General features: G+C 32.0%; 3 protein-coding genes across 6 annotated transcripts in view; 2 read left to right on the forward strand and 1 right to left on the reverse strand.

Moving 5' to 3' along the window:
• Positions 1–11,341, forward strand: part of LOC140665319 (uncharacterized) — a 20,048-nt gene extending 8,707 nt beyond the window's left edge. For 2 of the 4 annotated variants that reach the window (XM_072891283.1, XM_072891285.1), the window contains exons 2-10: positions 3,563–3,643; positions 4,100–4,285; positions 5,404–5,639; positions 6,043–6,201; positions 7,961–8,342; positions 8,764–8,923; positions 9,115–9,712; positions 9,939–10,738; positions 10,833–11,341. In XM_072891283.1, the coding sequence (XP_072747384.1) occupies positions 3,563–3,643; positions 4,100–4,285; positions 5,404–5,639; positions 6,043–6,201; positions 7,961–8,342; positions 8,764–8,923; positions 9,115–9,712; positions 9,939–10,738; positions 10,833–11,169 (2,939 nt within the window). In that variant the 3' untranslated portion in view covers positions 11,170–11,341. Of the gene's footprint in view, positions 1–3,562; positions 3,644–4,093; positions 4,286–5,403; positions 5,640–6,042; positions 6,202–7,960; positions 8,343–8,763; positions 8,924–9,114; positions 9,713–9,938; positions 10,739–10,832 lie in introns of all 4 variants that reach the window. The other 2 variants (XM_072891282.1, XM_072891284.1) reach the window with 2 other exon arrangements.
• LOC140665318 (DNA-dependent protein kinase catalytic subunit) overlaps positions 1–15,602 on the forward strand; it is a 66,578-nt gene that overhangs the window by 3,903 nt on the left and 47,073 nt on the right. The window lies entirely within an intron of this gene.
• On the reverse strand, positions 12,794–15,324 carry Tsp2a (tetraspanin 2A). Its single transcript, XM_072891295.1, has 5 exons — positions 15,087–15,324; positions 14,059–14,256; positions 13,444–13,620; positions 13,140–13,325; positions 12,794–12,992 (listed from the first exon to the last, which is right to left on the reverse strand). Exons 1-5 carry the CDS (start codon positions 15,171–15,173, stop codon positions 12,915–12,917), a joined length of 726 nt encoding a protein of 241 aa, XP_072747396.1. The 5' UTR covers positions 15,174–15,324; the 3' UTR covers positions 12,794–12,914.

A 15,602-nucleotide genomic window follows, 5' to 3' on the forward strand; every position in this document is an offset into this window, starting at 1 on the left:
AATTTATCATTTGTGTTTAATTTATAATTTCTTGATAAATTTAATAAAATAAATTAAAATATAAAATATTAGATAATCATATACCGTGCAAAATAAAAGTAACAGTTTTATTTGTGAGATACATATTATTTTTAAACATACTATAAGTACATTTTGTTATTTTTTTTTTACAAGAAAACCCATGTTGATCGCAAAAAAAAGAATTATGTGCCCAAGAAAGAGTTCACTAGAACACTTAAGCAAGATTTATACGCGTTGCGTATAGCATAGCATTTTTTTCAGATCATTACTTTCTGCGCACGTATTTGCGCGTATATACGTGCGTATATACGAAATACACGTATATATATATATATATATATATATATATATCATAGTAGTAGAATAGAGCGAGAGAATTAGGGCCACTCCTTTTCACCTTCACACATAATTCGAGAAATGATTTATCATCATTGTCTTGTACACCTTGAATTTCCGCGTTGATTATTTTTAGCCGTTTTGCCTTTGTTATTTTCATTTGTAGTTGAAAAAAATTTGCACAAAATGTTTCTATTGATATTATTATGAATAGACGACACACAGGGAATATAGAATTATACTGTTAACGATATTTTTATTCATTAATAGCAATATTAGCATTTTATTGTGCTTTAAAATTATTATTAATTAGTTTTAACGAACAAAATATTAACATCATTTTCAACTCTTAGAATTATACAATTTTTAATGCTTCACATTACTATTAATATTGACTCTACTCATTTTTTCCAAGCAAAGAAGAGCTTCCTACACATTTGTTATTTTATTATTATTTATTATTTTATTTATTTTACGCGCAATATATATTAAATGTACATATTAGCGATACATACAGTATCGCAATATACCGAGTCGAGGGTGGTCACGATGAATTAATAATCGATTAATGATCCTATAATGAGAAGTCGGTTCGCTGATCGACAGATTGTGCAACAATCCACGAACTCTTATCCATATTCTCCACGCTATAATGCATCGCGTATCCTATCATTAGAAGTACCTCACGATAAAAGAGTCGTGTGTTCGTGCTCTTTTCAGTTACAGCTCGCGCAGTCATTATACGACTCACTGCGAGATCAGCCGCGGTAGATCGGTCGTGAGAGAATTACGGGTGAAAGGAGCGGATTCCGCGATGCTGCGCGCTGCTTATCTCGATATTCTTTGATTACAATTCTCTCTCTCTCTGCATCTCTCCGGAAAAAAATCAATATTTGAATTAAATTTAAAAAAAAATTTTTTGCTCCGAAATTTCAACGAGTCAGGTTGAATTTTTAACAACGTAACCGTCTTACGTCTTGCATACATAAGAACAGTGAAAGCACTTTCCTACGTGTGTACGCGAAGGATTATAAATTAATAATTAAGAATTCTGCTATTATTTTTATTATATGTATATTATTACTATTATTATTATATAATTAGAATTTCATTATTAATTAAGAATAAAAATATGTATAAAATTATTATTAAAATTAGAATTTGAAAATTTCTATTAATGAAAATGAATTATTCTTCAATTAATTTCCAGCTTTATCTTAATAGGATTTTAATTCCAAGTGTAATTACATTAAGGTATGATAAACAAGCAAGAATTTCGATAAATGACATTTTCTTTCGACATTTTTATTAAATAAAATTTATTCTCTTAAATTGTTCAAAGAAACTATGATTAAAGTCCGAGACACCCTGTATAGCGATTGGCAGTAGTAAAAGCACGCATTGTAACGGCACGCGACGCACTCCCAGGAATACTAGAGAAACTCACGCTGCAAGCGCGTTTCGGCTACCGATCCGATCTGTAATTACAGATTCCAGTCGTATCTTTGCTCCTTTTTTTCTCTCTCTCTCTCTCTCTCTCTCTCTGTCTTTCTCTTTCTTTGAAGGCTTTTTTTATTGTGTCCTATTGTTCTAAGCCATTACGGACACCCACCCACTCGATTACGCAACGATTTCAGCTCTACGCGCCGTGATTGTGTTAACGTTGTCTCGTTATGTTTGCCTCACACGGGATGTTTCCCGAGCGAGCTCATGCCTCACAATGTTCATGCTCAGGCAGATAGTGATCGAGCGAGAAGGAAATTTTTACTTGCGACACTTGATTGCTTCACGCAAATATCGCGAGACTGAATCGCTTTTTTTTATTCTTCTGAGTTGCCGACATTGGATTGCGGTGAATCAGAGTTGATTGACAATGTCAATGCTTTATGGTAATAAAATCCTCTTTATATATGCAAACCTTATATGTACAATCCTCTTTATATGTACGAACGATTGATACCGTCAAAAGAATAAAACAATTAAAAAATACAATAAATAATTTTATTGAAATAATTTTTGATTTATTAAAACACAAGAGAAAAAAATTGAAATTTAATACACAATTTGAGGAAAAGTTAAATAAAAATATGTTAGAAAAAGTAATCAACTTATTAAAAAAACATATATATTTTTAATGAGTTGATTTATTAATCGATGTTAGCTACTAATTCTATACATCTACGCATTCATATGAATTTTTTAATTTTCTCGTATTATTTTTTTATTTCTTTAATTTATTTTTTAAAAAAGCTTTCTCTCCTTTAAATTTTCTAACAATAAAGTTATCTGCCTATCTATAACGCCTATCTGCAAAAAATCATTAATAATGATTTACGTTTATGTAATCAAGTTAATGGGAAAACATTCAAGGACATTCGGAATAAAATTAACATTTCACTCATGGAAAACGCACAGAAATACTTTTCCAGGCGATTGCGCTATCATGTAGCTATTGCTATTATTATTATTATTGAATCAGATAGTATCATAAAACATCCGGACCCGTGTAAAACATACAAGTGACGACGATATTTCTATCCATTGGAATATTTGCTTTGTAGAATAACTCTAAACTCGAGGACAATCTCTCACGTAGGAGATAATTATAGGAGACAGATAATTAGCAATTCTCATTAAAAGACGTAACGCGAGATAGCAGACAAAACATCTTTAATGAAGCAGAATATTTTTTTACATAATTGTTAATTGTTAGAGAAGAAGGGAAGTGCTTTTGCTTCACAAAATAACATAGTAATCTGTCATATTCGCGCGGTTGACGCAACACGCGGTTTTTATCCATTCGAGCAAATAGCTACGAGTGGTGATTGCACATGCAACTGCAATAATTGTGTAATCGTCTGAGAATCGTCGCTCAATTCTCCCACGATCGTAGAAAAAAATTACTCCATACTGTGTAACAAATATAATAATTCCATAAGTTATATTATTACGAATTAATATAGAGCAAAATATCTTTCCACTGTTTGTTCTTTTATTTTTATATTTTTCATTTTTATTTATTAATTTGTCACGTTAAAAAATTATAAATATGTAATATCGTATTTATATTACGTACACATAACGTGAAATAGGGGGAGGGAGTCGATAATTATTATATATTATGTATTAAATTAAACTTAACATATACAGGATAATACATGTAACAAAATAATTTTTGTATGTTTTTTTATCTTATTTCTTTCAGATTCCGAGATTCCGTATGATGAGATCAGATTGAGCGCAATGACATCGAGATATTTCGTGTTTGTCGCAGCTTTAGCGTACGGTGAGTTAAGTGATGTCATTGCTAATAAATGCAGAATGTTATATAAAAAGAACTTTTTTGTATTAAAATTAATTTTGCCCAAGAATTTACCATCAACTGCGTCGTAAACAAATTTTGTCGATAAAAAGAGATACATTACAGTTTTTGTGAAATTTTAATTAACAATTAAGAGCATTTTTAATTAAGTTATATGAATCTATTATGAATTGCATGCAATTCTATTAACCTCTTGAGAAAATTAACAGACTTTTTTGTATTATAGTTTTCTCTTTATGCTTTTATATCATTTTATAATATATTTTATACCTGTGATTATGTATATAATAATAATAATAAATTTATTTTTTATATTTATTTATTCATACATACATATTATTGTATTCACGGTTCTCGTGAAGAAATTATATCTAAATGTAAAGCAGAGGATGTTGAGAGATTGCGATTATGCAGTTGCAGTGTCTGCTGCACAAGTTTACAAGAGTTATCCGTTAGACCCAGCTGCAACGACCGAAGCAGCAGCATCAGCCGAACCAGCGGCTACAAATAATGATTTCATCACGCAGACGGTCTATGGATTTTTGGATTTTACCACGACACTCGGCAACACGGTGATGGTCTTTAGCCCTCAAAGCGCTCCACCAGGTAAGAATTTTTCAAGAGTCTCAGAATTTATTATACGTGTTACATCTAAATAATTATACCAGAATACATTAACGTTATTTTAATATATAATAAAATCTAACAAATTATATATTATAATAAAAGTATGTAAATTATATTTTAATATTTAATTTAATTGCTATTTTTCTCTGCTGTACTTGCCAATAAAATTTCATATCATTCATTACTAAAAAAAAATTCCTTTTAGAGTGTGATTAATTATAAGTATATAAGTGATAATAGTAAGTAAATTACTATTTGTATGTTGTATTAACATAATTACATTCGATAAAATATTTATCCACTCAGCTGTCAATCATTATGTTTAGTAAAGAGTTTCGCTAGAGTTTTACGCAGAGAGAATCAGATATCGCGGAAAGCTATTGCGCAAACAGAAGATTCGCAAATGACCCTAGCCATGAAGTGTCATGTGAATTTAAGAATAATCCCAGGAATTACTTTCTAAGCACAATCGACACCTTTTTGTTATGCTGTGCTCATTCACGGCAAATCCGATTATTCGATGGGACCTTGAAACGCTGAAGAGTCCGTACACTCATAAGGCGGACCTTGGCGAGGCATAGGAGTCCAATCTCTTTTGCATATCGTCGTCTGCGTTTGCGTACAGATGATGTCCATTGTTAACTCGTTATGATTCTCCTCTCCTTGACTTTTTGAACTACAATACTCAATTTGTAGTGTTGCTTTTTTTCTGAATACGCAAGGATATATATTTTGAAGAAGACGCTATAAATAAAATGTGTAATTATGACAAAAATCTGTCATATTATCAGTAATAAAAATGAATCAAAATTGCATTTTATTGATATAAAAATTAAAATAAAATAAAATAATATGATGTTATAATATAATTAAATCTATATAATTAATTTAAATCGTAAATAAATATAGTTAAAATTGAATTGAGAAAAGAAAATGTGTTCCTTTATTTTTTTTCCAAAGATAAAAAATTTGGCGAAGAATGTTGACCGTCGAGTAACGTTTTTTTACTTCCATTTTTCTGATCCTTGAGGTTCCTCGCGGAATCGCAATTTTTATTCTCGACAGTTGTCGAGTATGCAAATGTCATTTATTTACAGAAGGGGACTCCGGTAAGAAGACTACTTCCACGCCACCGATTCAGACGAAACCAACGGAACAGCAGCAGCAAAGGAAGAATGTCCCCAACATTCAGCCCAGCAAGACTCACAAGGTCGAAACCCAGAATGGCGAAACGAAGAAACAGATAAAGGGAACGAAAATTGTCGTAAATTCCGTGGTCGAGCAGAACGTGGTGAACCCATCGGAGAATGCACCGAAGACGATGAAGAGTCAGGTAAATTATTGATTCTTTAAAATATTTTTAATCTCTTTAACTCTAATTATGTGAGAAATATTTCTCAAATAATTTTAACACATAATATAGGTATAATATAATTAGAGAAATTTATTTCTATTTCAATAAATTATTGTATTATATTGAAATTATAAATATTAATCACACAAAATATTCTCTATCTAATACATTTCAATTTTTGGAAATTAAATAACTATACTAATTAATATAATAATTTTATTTTTCTCAATAATAGAGAGAATAATAACAATTAATAAAATTAATGATAATAATAAAATATATTTATATATATGTAGCGTAATAAACTTATATGAATCAATCAATGCATTATTTTGGAAACGTACTTAGATAGAGAATAAACATTTAGATTATTCACTTGCAGGAGCTAAATAAACAGACAACAACGAAGGCACCAGTATTGTCATCGGTCGTTCAGGTACGTGCCAAAGATGAAGCTCTAGGTGTGAAAAATAATCTCGCCGAACCGGAATATGATTTTCTTTCAAAACAGCCGACGGAAGTGATCGATGAGACCTATAGGGTAAGTAAAACACAATATCAAAGAAATAACTCTAATATCACAAAAGTGAATAAAGCAAATACTACATCATTAGTTTTTCGCTCTAGAAACATGTTTCATGATATATAATTTTATTATTTTTTTATTTACACTACTTATTCTTATTTTGTATTATTGTTTTTTTTTCACATATCGCATTCACACTAATCGTATTTGATTACTTATATTTTGTTTTTTTAGTAGTTTTCTCGACTTTTTTAAATATCTTTAAACTAGATCAACCAATATCTCGAGTCTGCTTTCTCTGTAGAATACAAGTGAAGAAAATGAGATCTTGTGATAACATATATTACTTTTCTCAATTATAATATATATAATTTATATATTAGAATATTTTTATTTATGAATATGTATAATACTTCTTTTCGAATCATCAATTTTGATATTTTAACGACACAGTGTAACATTATGCCTATTAGTCATTCTTCTATAAATTGATCAATATAGTCATCAAATATTTTCGTTGTATTTTAATTAATTTAATTCTAAAAGCTTAATGTCAACGTTTATATAAATTGTGTGATAAAATGTTAAATCCTCTTTTATATATTTTAGATTTTATAATTAAATTATACAAGATAAATTTATATAGAGAGATAAAAAGTGCTTTTTACGGATTTTATAATTTCATATAATTCTGTCCAAGATAGAGCATGTTTATAAATAGCGTATTTGATTCGTTAAAAGTAATATTGGCTCTGCTGAAATTCAGCCATGGATCTCGCATTCATTTGCAAAATTCATTCACGAATAATTTGCAAAAGCAGGAAATTCAAATATCCAGTTTATAAAAGCGACATTGATCTTTGCCTGTAAAAACGGGAGCCGCGAATACGAAAATCAAGAATCTGGTTTCGATATCTTTAATTGTCGCAAACCGGACTGTTAATGAATATCGTGCGTGCTAAACGAGTTCAGCAAAAAGTTTGCTCGTTAATTAAACGATGGAAAATGGGTTATCCGGCCAGCAGGATGGAAGAATCATCGTGATATCAAATTATTCGTAGTTTTTCCCATAAAATTGCGCAATTGCTTTATTTTATAAGCAACTTTCACGATAACTCTCGCGCGAAACCGCGAACGAAATTGCTCGGAATAATTGCGTCGGCGTAATTTTCCGCGTGCCGTAATCGATTTCCTAGCCGATCCTTTCGAGCTGCCCTCTCCCCCTCGTAAGTCCAACGACGGTGATCGGTGTGAAAGTCCGATCTAATCGCACTGATAAATCGGTTTCACTCGTGAAGCGCGACGAACGTGTTGCTTTTCCAACTATAATTTTCAGCATTTATTGCGTCGAAAAATATCAAAAATTGAAAAACTTAAAATCGACAATCTATAGATTTGATATCTTTTTTTTGTAGCGAAAAATATTGACATTATCCTTATTATTAGTCACTAATGTTAAGCAAATTTTTTTTAACATACTCTTTTATCGTCTTAGTCTTATAAGCTTATTATTGTTATTATTATGCTATAATTATTTCCCACATATAATTATTGCTTCAATTATAATTTTAATGTTTTATTATATTTATGATATTTTTTCGTTTCCCTTTTTTATACTACAATAAAATTTTAAAAGTGTATTTTTTTTGATCAAATCAAAATTAATATTTTTTTCATAAATTATATCTTTAATTCCCTTCTGTATATAATTATTATTCTAATTATATAATCTTTTTATAATGATATCATGTTTTTTTTTATTACAATTCTATAGCTGATCAATCTGCAACCCTCGTCGAAACCTCATCACAAGCCACGTGCTACCGCGCGAAGGGATAAGGAGAATCCAACCGGCCTGGTGACCAAGCTCGGCGGTACCGTCGTGAAGGATGGTCTCACCACCGTGCACGAGACCAGCGTGATCGGCACCTACATCAACGGCAAGTACGCCCAAGTACTACAGAGCTCGTCCAGAATCCTGACGGAGCCGTTCGCGCCAGTGATCGAAGACATTCGCCCGTCCAGCACGAATCGAATCTTGAAGACTATAGGTCCGCACCATGGCAAGCTTAAGCCTCAGCTGGAGCCCACTCCGACCTACCAACAACAGGAAGAGTCTTCGCTACCCTTAGAGGCTCTCTTTGACGCATCTTCCGGTTAGTATTTCAACTATGATAAATTTGAAAAAATCACGTTTATCAATGTTTTAAATCTGTCTATGACACATAGTATAATAAATTTTATAAAATATATAAGTTATAAAATTGTTTTATATATAATAAAATTTTTTATTATAAATAACTGTTTAAATTTTTAAGCGCGGAAGACTTTAAACATTTTTCTCTCCTTTTAAGATAATAATCTAATTTGTAATATAATTATTGAAAAAGTATTTATCAAAAATTTTAATTGTTTTATTGATTTACGATACATCAAAGATTTCTTGTGTGTGTTAATGTCTTATTTCTAATAATATTTGTGATAAAATTTTCTGATATTTCGTGAGAAATTATATACTCTCTATATATCTAATATTAAAAGAATTGATCGGAGAAACTTGATAATTTACCGAATTAGGTAGCCCAGTACGAACGACACGAAGACATTCGATCTCCAACAACCAGCCCAGGCCAAAATTCCGAAGCAAGATTACCGATGATTACGAGAATAACGAACCGCAACAACAAACAAGAACCGGGAAAAATCGCCCCTCGACGACGACACGTCCAAATTACAAGTAAGTGTTTCTAATGAGAGAGTAATAATTGGAAGAAAAGAATTAATTAATTTGTGACTAATTTTTTGTTATATTTACAACCGTAGATTTCCTCACGATTGTCTTCTTATTATCATGTAAAATATAAAATATGACAGATCTTTCTCGATTCAATTTTTACTAAGAAAGAAAAAACTCTACATTTTTTTCAGAAATCGCCCTATAACCACCACCAGCACCACAGAAGCGCCAATCAGTCGCCGTCGTGGTGGTTTTCGTCCAAACAGTCAGGCTACCAGCTCGTTCTTAAAGCAATCAATCAAGTCGAAGAGCGATCAGCAGCCATCACCGACGGTCAGTCTTCCGGTGCCCAAGGTAAAATTACCGAGAACGCAAGGTCGATGGTCCTACAAGACCACGCCGAAGCCAAGGATCATGATCCGCAAACAAGTGGACGAGGAGGATCTGCGATCGTCGACAACTGAAGCGAGCACCACAGAGTCGTCTTTTGTGATAATCTCGGAAGAGCAAAGCAAAGCAACGGCGACGACGAGCAACGCGGCCTCATCCCCATCCGGCGGCGTCATCAACGTCGCCCAGAGGTCGAAGGAATTGTCTTTTGTAGAAGACGAGTTGGATCCCAGCGAAAGCGAGGATGTAGCTAGCGTCAGTGTCCAGCAGGATCAGCAGAACGTTGGCGCAGAACAGATCCTCCCAATGGAGACGCTGAACGTAGAAATCTCCACTGCAGCGGATCTCGACAACGTGTACTTCGAGATCGCCACTATCAAGTCGCCGTACTCCTTCCAGGTACGTTCTCTTAAGTATTATAGTATTTATTTAAAAAATCTTATTTTTTATAAATAAAAATGTTTTTGATATGTACGCCGAACATCAAAGAACAATTACATTGCATGTAATGATAAAATTATTGATTTGTAATTTGTTAAATTTTTTGCTTGAAATTAGATGTAAACATACATAAATGAAACGTTCATGTTTCCTTATTGCAATAATGAAAATATTTTTCCTCCAGGTGGGAACACATCGGAACACTCGTTACGTCACGGTGACTTCCACCATCAAGAAGACCTTCGCGACGGCCGAGCCGACTAGTACCATCTCACCCACTGAACCGCTTACGGAGAATATCCTGGCGAACACTGCGGCCGCTTACGAGTCGACTCTGCCGCTCGATTCGTCTGTTGCGACATTACCAGCAATCTCTTTGGATGCCAACCAGGCGACGCCGCCCTTAGAGACCTTGACAGAGACGTTCTCGACGACGCAGACGTTGCTGAAGACACACATGCTACCGGTGATCTATGCTGGCAACAGCACTACTCGCTTGACCCTGGTACAAACATACAACATCGCGCGAGTAGTGACGGCGACGAAGACACTACCGCCGATGGAAATCTACCAATTTATCCCGAGCAAGACGTTGAACGAGTTCAATTCGAAGCTGGACGAGGCCGGTAGCGAGCTGCATCTCGAGCTGGACTTCGGCGACGACGATCGTGATGACGAAGATGTGCCCAAGAGAGTCGTGGCGCCTAGCAACGATGGCGATTCCGATCTTGATATCTTCAAGTCTACATCCAAGGTCAAGAGCGATATCGCAACCAGCAGCAGTGCCGAACCTCAGCTTACTCCGGAACAGGCTCAACAATTGGCTCTGCTAAAATATTTCGGTCAGCCGCAACCCCAAGTCATCACCACGTCTAAGCCAGTGGTCGTCCTGGAAACGATGTACGAATCGCACGTGATTCCCGTAGTGAGCGCAGGAAATACTATTTACTCGACGTTGTCCAGGCCAGTTGGCACTGTACCTAGGTTGGTATAATATATTTAGTAAACTATAATTAATTATATATTATAAAACATATAAAATATATTATTATATTTTGCGCGTTTCCGCTTTCTTCAGAACCTCCTACGAATACGGCACATCTACCCTGAGCCCGGTTCTACAGCCGCAAGTGCCTCAAGTGCCGCAAGTGCCGCTGTTCCCGCAACAGCCACAATTTACGGTGACGAGTGCACCCTTGGTAACTCAAACTCTTGCCACCATATCCGATTCACGGGTATTAAAGCTCACTTTTGGTGCTAAAACCGCTTATACCACTCTCTTTTCCACGAGAGTCGTACCCACGGAGCTCACCACCTATGTCACCAACACGGTGCCAGTGCAGCCGACGATACCGGCGTATCCCGGTTATTACCCAGCACCGGTGCCCTATGCGCCTTTCCCCTTTCTCGGTTAGATTTTGATCTAACTGTCGAGCCTTTTGCGGTTCAATTGCTATCACCAAGTAGATTTGTTCCTTTCGACTAAATTTTAATTTTGATAATTTTTTTGTACAAGTAGTAATTCTTATGATAAACGCTATAAACAATGCTATTGCAAACACAAATGGTTTTATTTATAATGGCATTTTTTATAATGAGTTTGAAAAGTCTTTTGATATAAATATGCTATTTCTGGCAAATTAATATGTGTATTGGTTGCCATATAGAATTATTGTTATACGTAAGTTAATATTGAAATAATGATTAATATTAAATAAATTTAAATTAGAAAATTATTTTTAAAGTTGACGTCATATATTGGTAGATAAGAAAATGCTAATTGAAATATTAATTTTCTTTAAGAAATTTTAACATACTTTTATTTGTGTTAAATTAAAGAATAACATTGATAATAACTAAAAATTCACAATACTTTTCAACAGAGCAATAGTTCTATAATTTCTTGTAATTATACAACTGCTTCGTAATAGCGTTTAATACCAATTTAGGTCGTCGTAAGTAGAACATGAAAAAACAGCCAAGATTTCATGTCGGAAAAAATTAAAAGATTATACAATTTCACATCATTCCATATAATGAACTGATCGATGATGATTCTAATTGGACCGCATCGGAAATTATTGTAAATAAATTATTAACTATAATATTGTATATCGTATATTGTATGTATATCGCGTATATTTTGTAAATAAAACAAAAACGTAAAATCTCCCACTCTCTTATCGTATTGCAACAAGTCTAAATCCTGAACACATTGGTAATAATGTCACATACATATACACATTTATGAATATTATTTATCTTAATTAACAATAAGTGTAATGTAACTTAACTTAGTTAAATGTTTATGAGTTTAATAATTAAAAACGAGATGCAATTAAGATAATTTAGGATTGAAAAATTTGAAATTTTTTGCCAGTGCAAAATAAAATACTAATTTTGATTATGTGTTACAACTTGTATAAAATATTATAAATTTTTATTCATGATAATTATCTTAAAAAATTACATTTTACATTTTATTTATTTTCTACATGTTCAATATTTTTTATTTTTTATTAAATAATGTAATATTAATACATTTATTGATAATTTTTTGAACATGAAATATCGGAAATAACATCTCGTTCTTGGCAAATTATTCGATTATATTCATTTCCTAATTATTAGAAATAGCAATTCAAGTGATTGGTATTCATTGTTTTTTACTATTTGAAAGTATCCAATGATAATTATCTTCTATGAAAGTGGCTACTAAATTATATGTTGTAAATACAAAAAATGTATATAAAATTACAAAACGAAAAGATTAAATGAATGATTATAGATATAAAATGTAATATTTAAGCGAAATAGATGAAATTTTGTCGCAAATTAGTATCAATTAAAAAACCCGTAGTGTGACATGAATATTTATGTGTAATAAAGTCAAAACTTTGAATCAAGAGAAAATTTATTTTAAAAAGAATTTCTTTTCTTTAAAATTGAAAGATTAAAATATTAAAGACGCATTGAAAACTAATACGTATATATACTATTTTTAGATGAATATGTCATTCTTGAAATAGATGTAAGCTAATAAGTAATGAAAAATTTGCAATTCAACAAAAAATGTACTCAATTTTTCTTTTCTTTTTTTTATAAAAAATATAATTACAATAATTATTTTACTGCCGTATCATAGATAATGAATTAACATCTAACGCTTGAATGTAATAGATTCCTCTTCTTTTTTGATCGCTCGAATCAGCGTCAATGTCAATACAGCTATAATCACCTGTAATATTTAGAATAAGAAAGAGATAACTAGAAGAAGATGAAAGATGATTATTATTTTATTTTCGTAGCTAAACGTGAGATAAAATTGTGTATTTTTTCTTCTTGAAAGGGATAAAGAATAAAATAAAGAATAAAAGTTTCTTACGTGAAGCATGCATAACGCCATTGCTAGACCAGCGAGCCATCCCGATCTCGCTTCCAGGAACCAAGACAGTTCCTCGACACAGCCGTGATGGAAAGCGTTTCCAGTAACAGTGTCCCGACATTCGGTGGGCAGCGGTTTACGCAGCTGCGTGTAATCCCTGGGCCCGTCAGCTCCGCAACATCCGACCTATTAAACATTAATTAAAGAAATATATAATTTTACATGTTTTTATTTTCTCTTTCTAGAAAAAAGATCAATTCAAGATTAAAAAAATATAATTTTTGATATATGTTAAACATCTTACAGTTTCCTGGATTATTCTTAGGATAAAGCTCGCTGTGTCGTATTGGGAGTTGCTGATAAGATTATACATGGACCGTTGAATGATAGGTTGAATCTTACTGTCATACGTAGAGTAATCAAGAATTACCGCCGCCCCAGATAAACCACAGATGAAACTAAATACTTGAAGACCCACATGCTAAAATAATAACAAAAATCTCTTTGATAAATCGCCATACAAAATCTTATAGTAATAAAGAAATAATCCTGTTTTAGTTTTAAAAATTTAATTTGAAAAAAAAAATGACCCTCAAAAGAATAACTTGAATAATTAATTTGCTGAAGTTGAATTTTAATAAAGAAAGTAATTTGCACTAAACAATGTGTATTTTTAATTAATATTTGATAAAGATTATTAATTTATAACAAAATAGTTTACGAAATATCTTCTATATTTTCAGGTGACGCATTACTGATAATTAAAATAATTAAAATAATTACAAAAATAATATTTTTGAGAATATTGAAATAATTTTAAATAATTCGAAAAAGAGAAATAAACAATTTTGAAAGTTAATTTCTTCAGAGATAATCTCCTTATTAGAATTGTTGGATTAAATAAACACAACATTCTTACGATATATAAAGCTAGTATGTGCTCCATAAGTGCAGCACCGCAGCCGATAAAGGCGACGGCCATGACGAACACCGAAGTCGCAATCAGCACGTAAATTCCTACGTAAAATTCATATATATCCAGAAATTCTACCCATTCCTCGAACATTGGCTCGAATCTCATCCATATCGACAGCCCGAACATTGCACAGCCTAAAATCTTTTAACAGATGCAGAAGCATTTTATTAATAAAACGTATCAATTAACGATAAAATGACAATGATTTTTTCTTTCTTTCTAAAAAATTTTTTATAAAATTATATCACTATTAAAAGATAAAAGCTAATCAGTTTATATTAATAACATATAAAAATTATTCCAGCGAGAGAAAGAACAAGTTCTATATAAATTATATTTTGTAAATACACATACACACACACACACACACACACACACACATTTTTTATAAACAATTACTTTAATTTTCACATCCTACAAAATTTATATATCTTTTATTTTTTTGCGTGAACTTAAAAGAATATTAATACATATTATACATATGTATTATTAACTTCATATATTATTAGTAATTTATCTGGTGAAAGCTTTTTGTAATTTTTGTAATATTGAATTCAATTTTAATTTGCTCTAAGTTTGTTTTTAACAATATAATAAAACGTATTTAATTCTCAAGAACATATTTAACTCTCAAAAAACTTTTTTTATTAAAAAATAAAATCAAATTTAATTTTTTTAACAATCAACTATTTTATCGAACATATCAATTGCAATACGCACATTTTTCTTGAGAAAAAAAGAAAATAGAATGAAATTTAAACAAAATTTTCTATTTTGAAAATTATCAAAACAAATGCATTTGTTTATATACAATACTGCTCATTCGCTCATTTTACATTCACTGTTCTTTTCACATTTCACGCAAAAAATAGACCATATAAATGTAACAATCATATATATCATTTCACTGTTCATAGCACATTGTTAACTTAACAAGCAACGCAATCACCACGATAACTTCGCGCACCCACCCATATTACTGCGTTCAAGCAGAAAATCGTAAATTTGATGCAGCCAATCTGCTTCTCCAGCAGTGGTCCAGAACTCTTGGCGACCATCTCTTGTCCTCCTCACGGAAGGTATCCTCCGTCACAAATTTATAATTGTCTTATCGACGAACAAAATGCTATTTCGGAATGTAACCAGACAAAAACGTAATTAGTCGATCGTGGACGTTGAGGTACCCCGAGTATTATCACCTAGCCGTTGCTTTATCAATGGCAAATATAAGATAACTGGATAAGAGCCGTCCTAGATAAAGAATGCCACGCATTGCCTGAGGTGAATCACTTCTTTCGCGGTATCGCGATGAATGTGTAAATGATTAAGAACTATAATTATTAATCAGCCCAGAAAGTACTAAAGTGATGCTTAATTTGGTCAGCTTATAATTATTTTTACAAGTATCTTGATTATTTATAAAATTACAAAACTTTTAATTCAATAACATTTCAAAGTTATTAATATATAAAACGTCGCATTAAACA

Source organism: Anoplolepis gracilipes, chromosome 4 (genome assembly GCF_047496725.1).
Source record: "Anoplolepis gracilipes chromosome 4, ASM4749672v1, whole genome shotgun sequence".
In the NCBI taxonomy this organism is placed as follows: domain Eukaryota; kingdom Metazoa; phylum Arthropoda; class Insecta; order Hymenoptera; family Formicidae; genus Anoplolepis; species Anoplolepis gracilipes.

What these genes read in the sequence shown, in the direction of transcription:
- Tsp2a (XM_072891295.1), bottom strand. Translation starts at nt 15,173, where the DNA reads ATGGTCGCCAAGAGTTCTGGACCACTGCTGGAGAAGCAGATTGGCTGC. An exon ending in ACATACTAGCTTTATATATC is followed by an intron (nt 13,621 to 14,058) that starts GTAAGAATGTTG and finishes TTATTATTTTAG; the next exon opens with CATGTGGGTCTTCAAGTATT. An exon ending in TAAGAATAATCCAGGAAACT is followed by an intron (nt 13,326 to 13,443) that starts GTAAGATGTTTA and finishes AATGTTTAATAG; the next exon opens with GTCGGATGTTGCGGAGCTGA.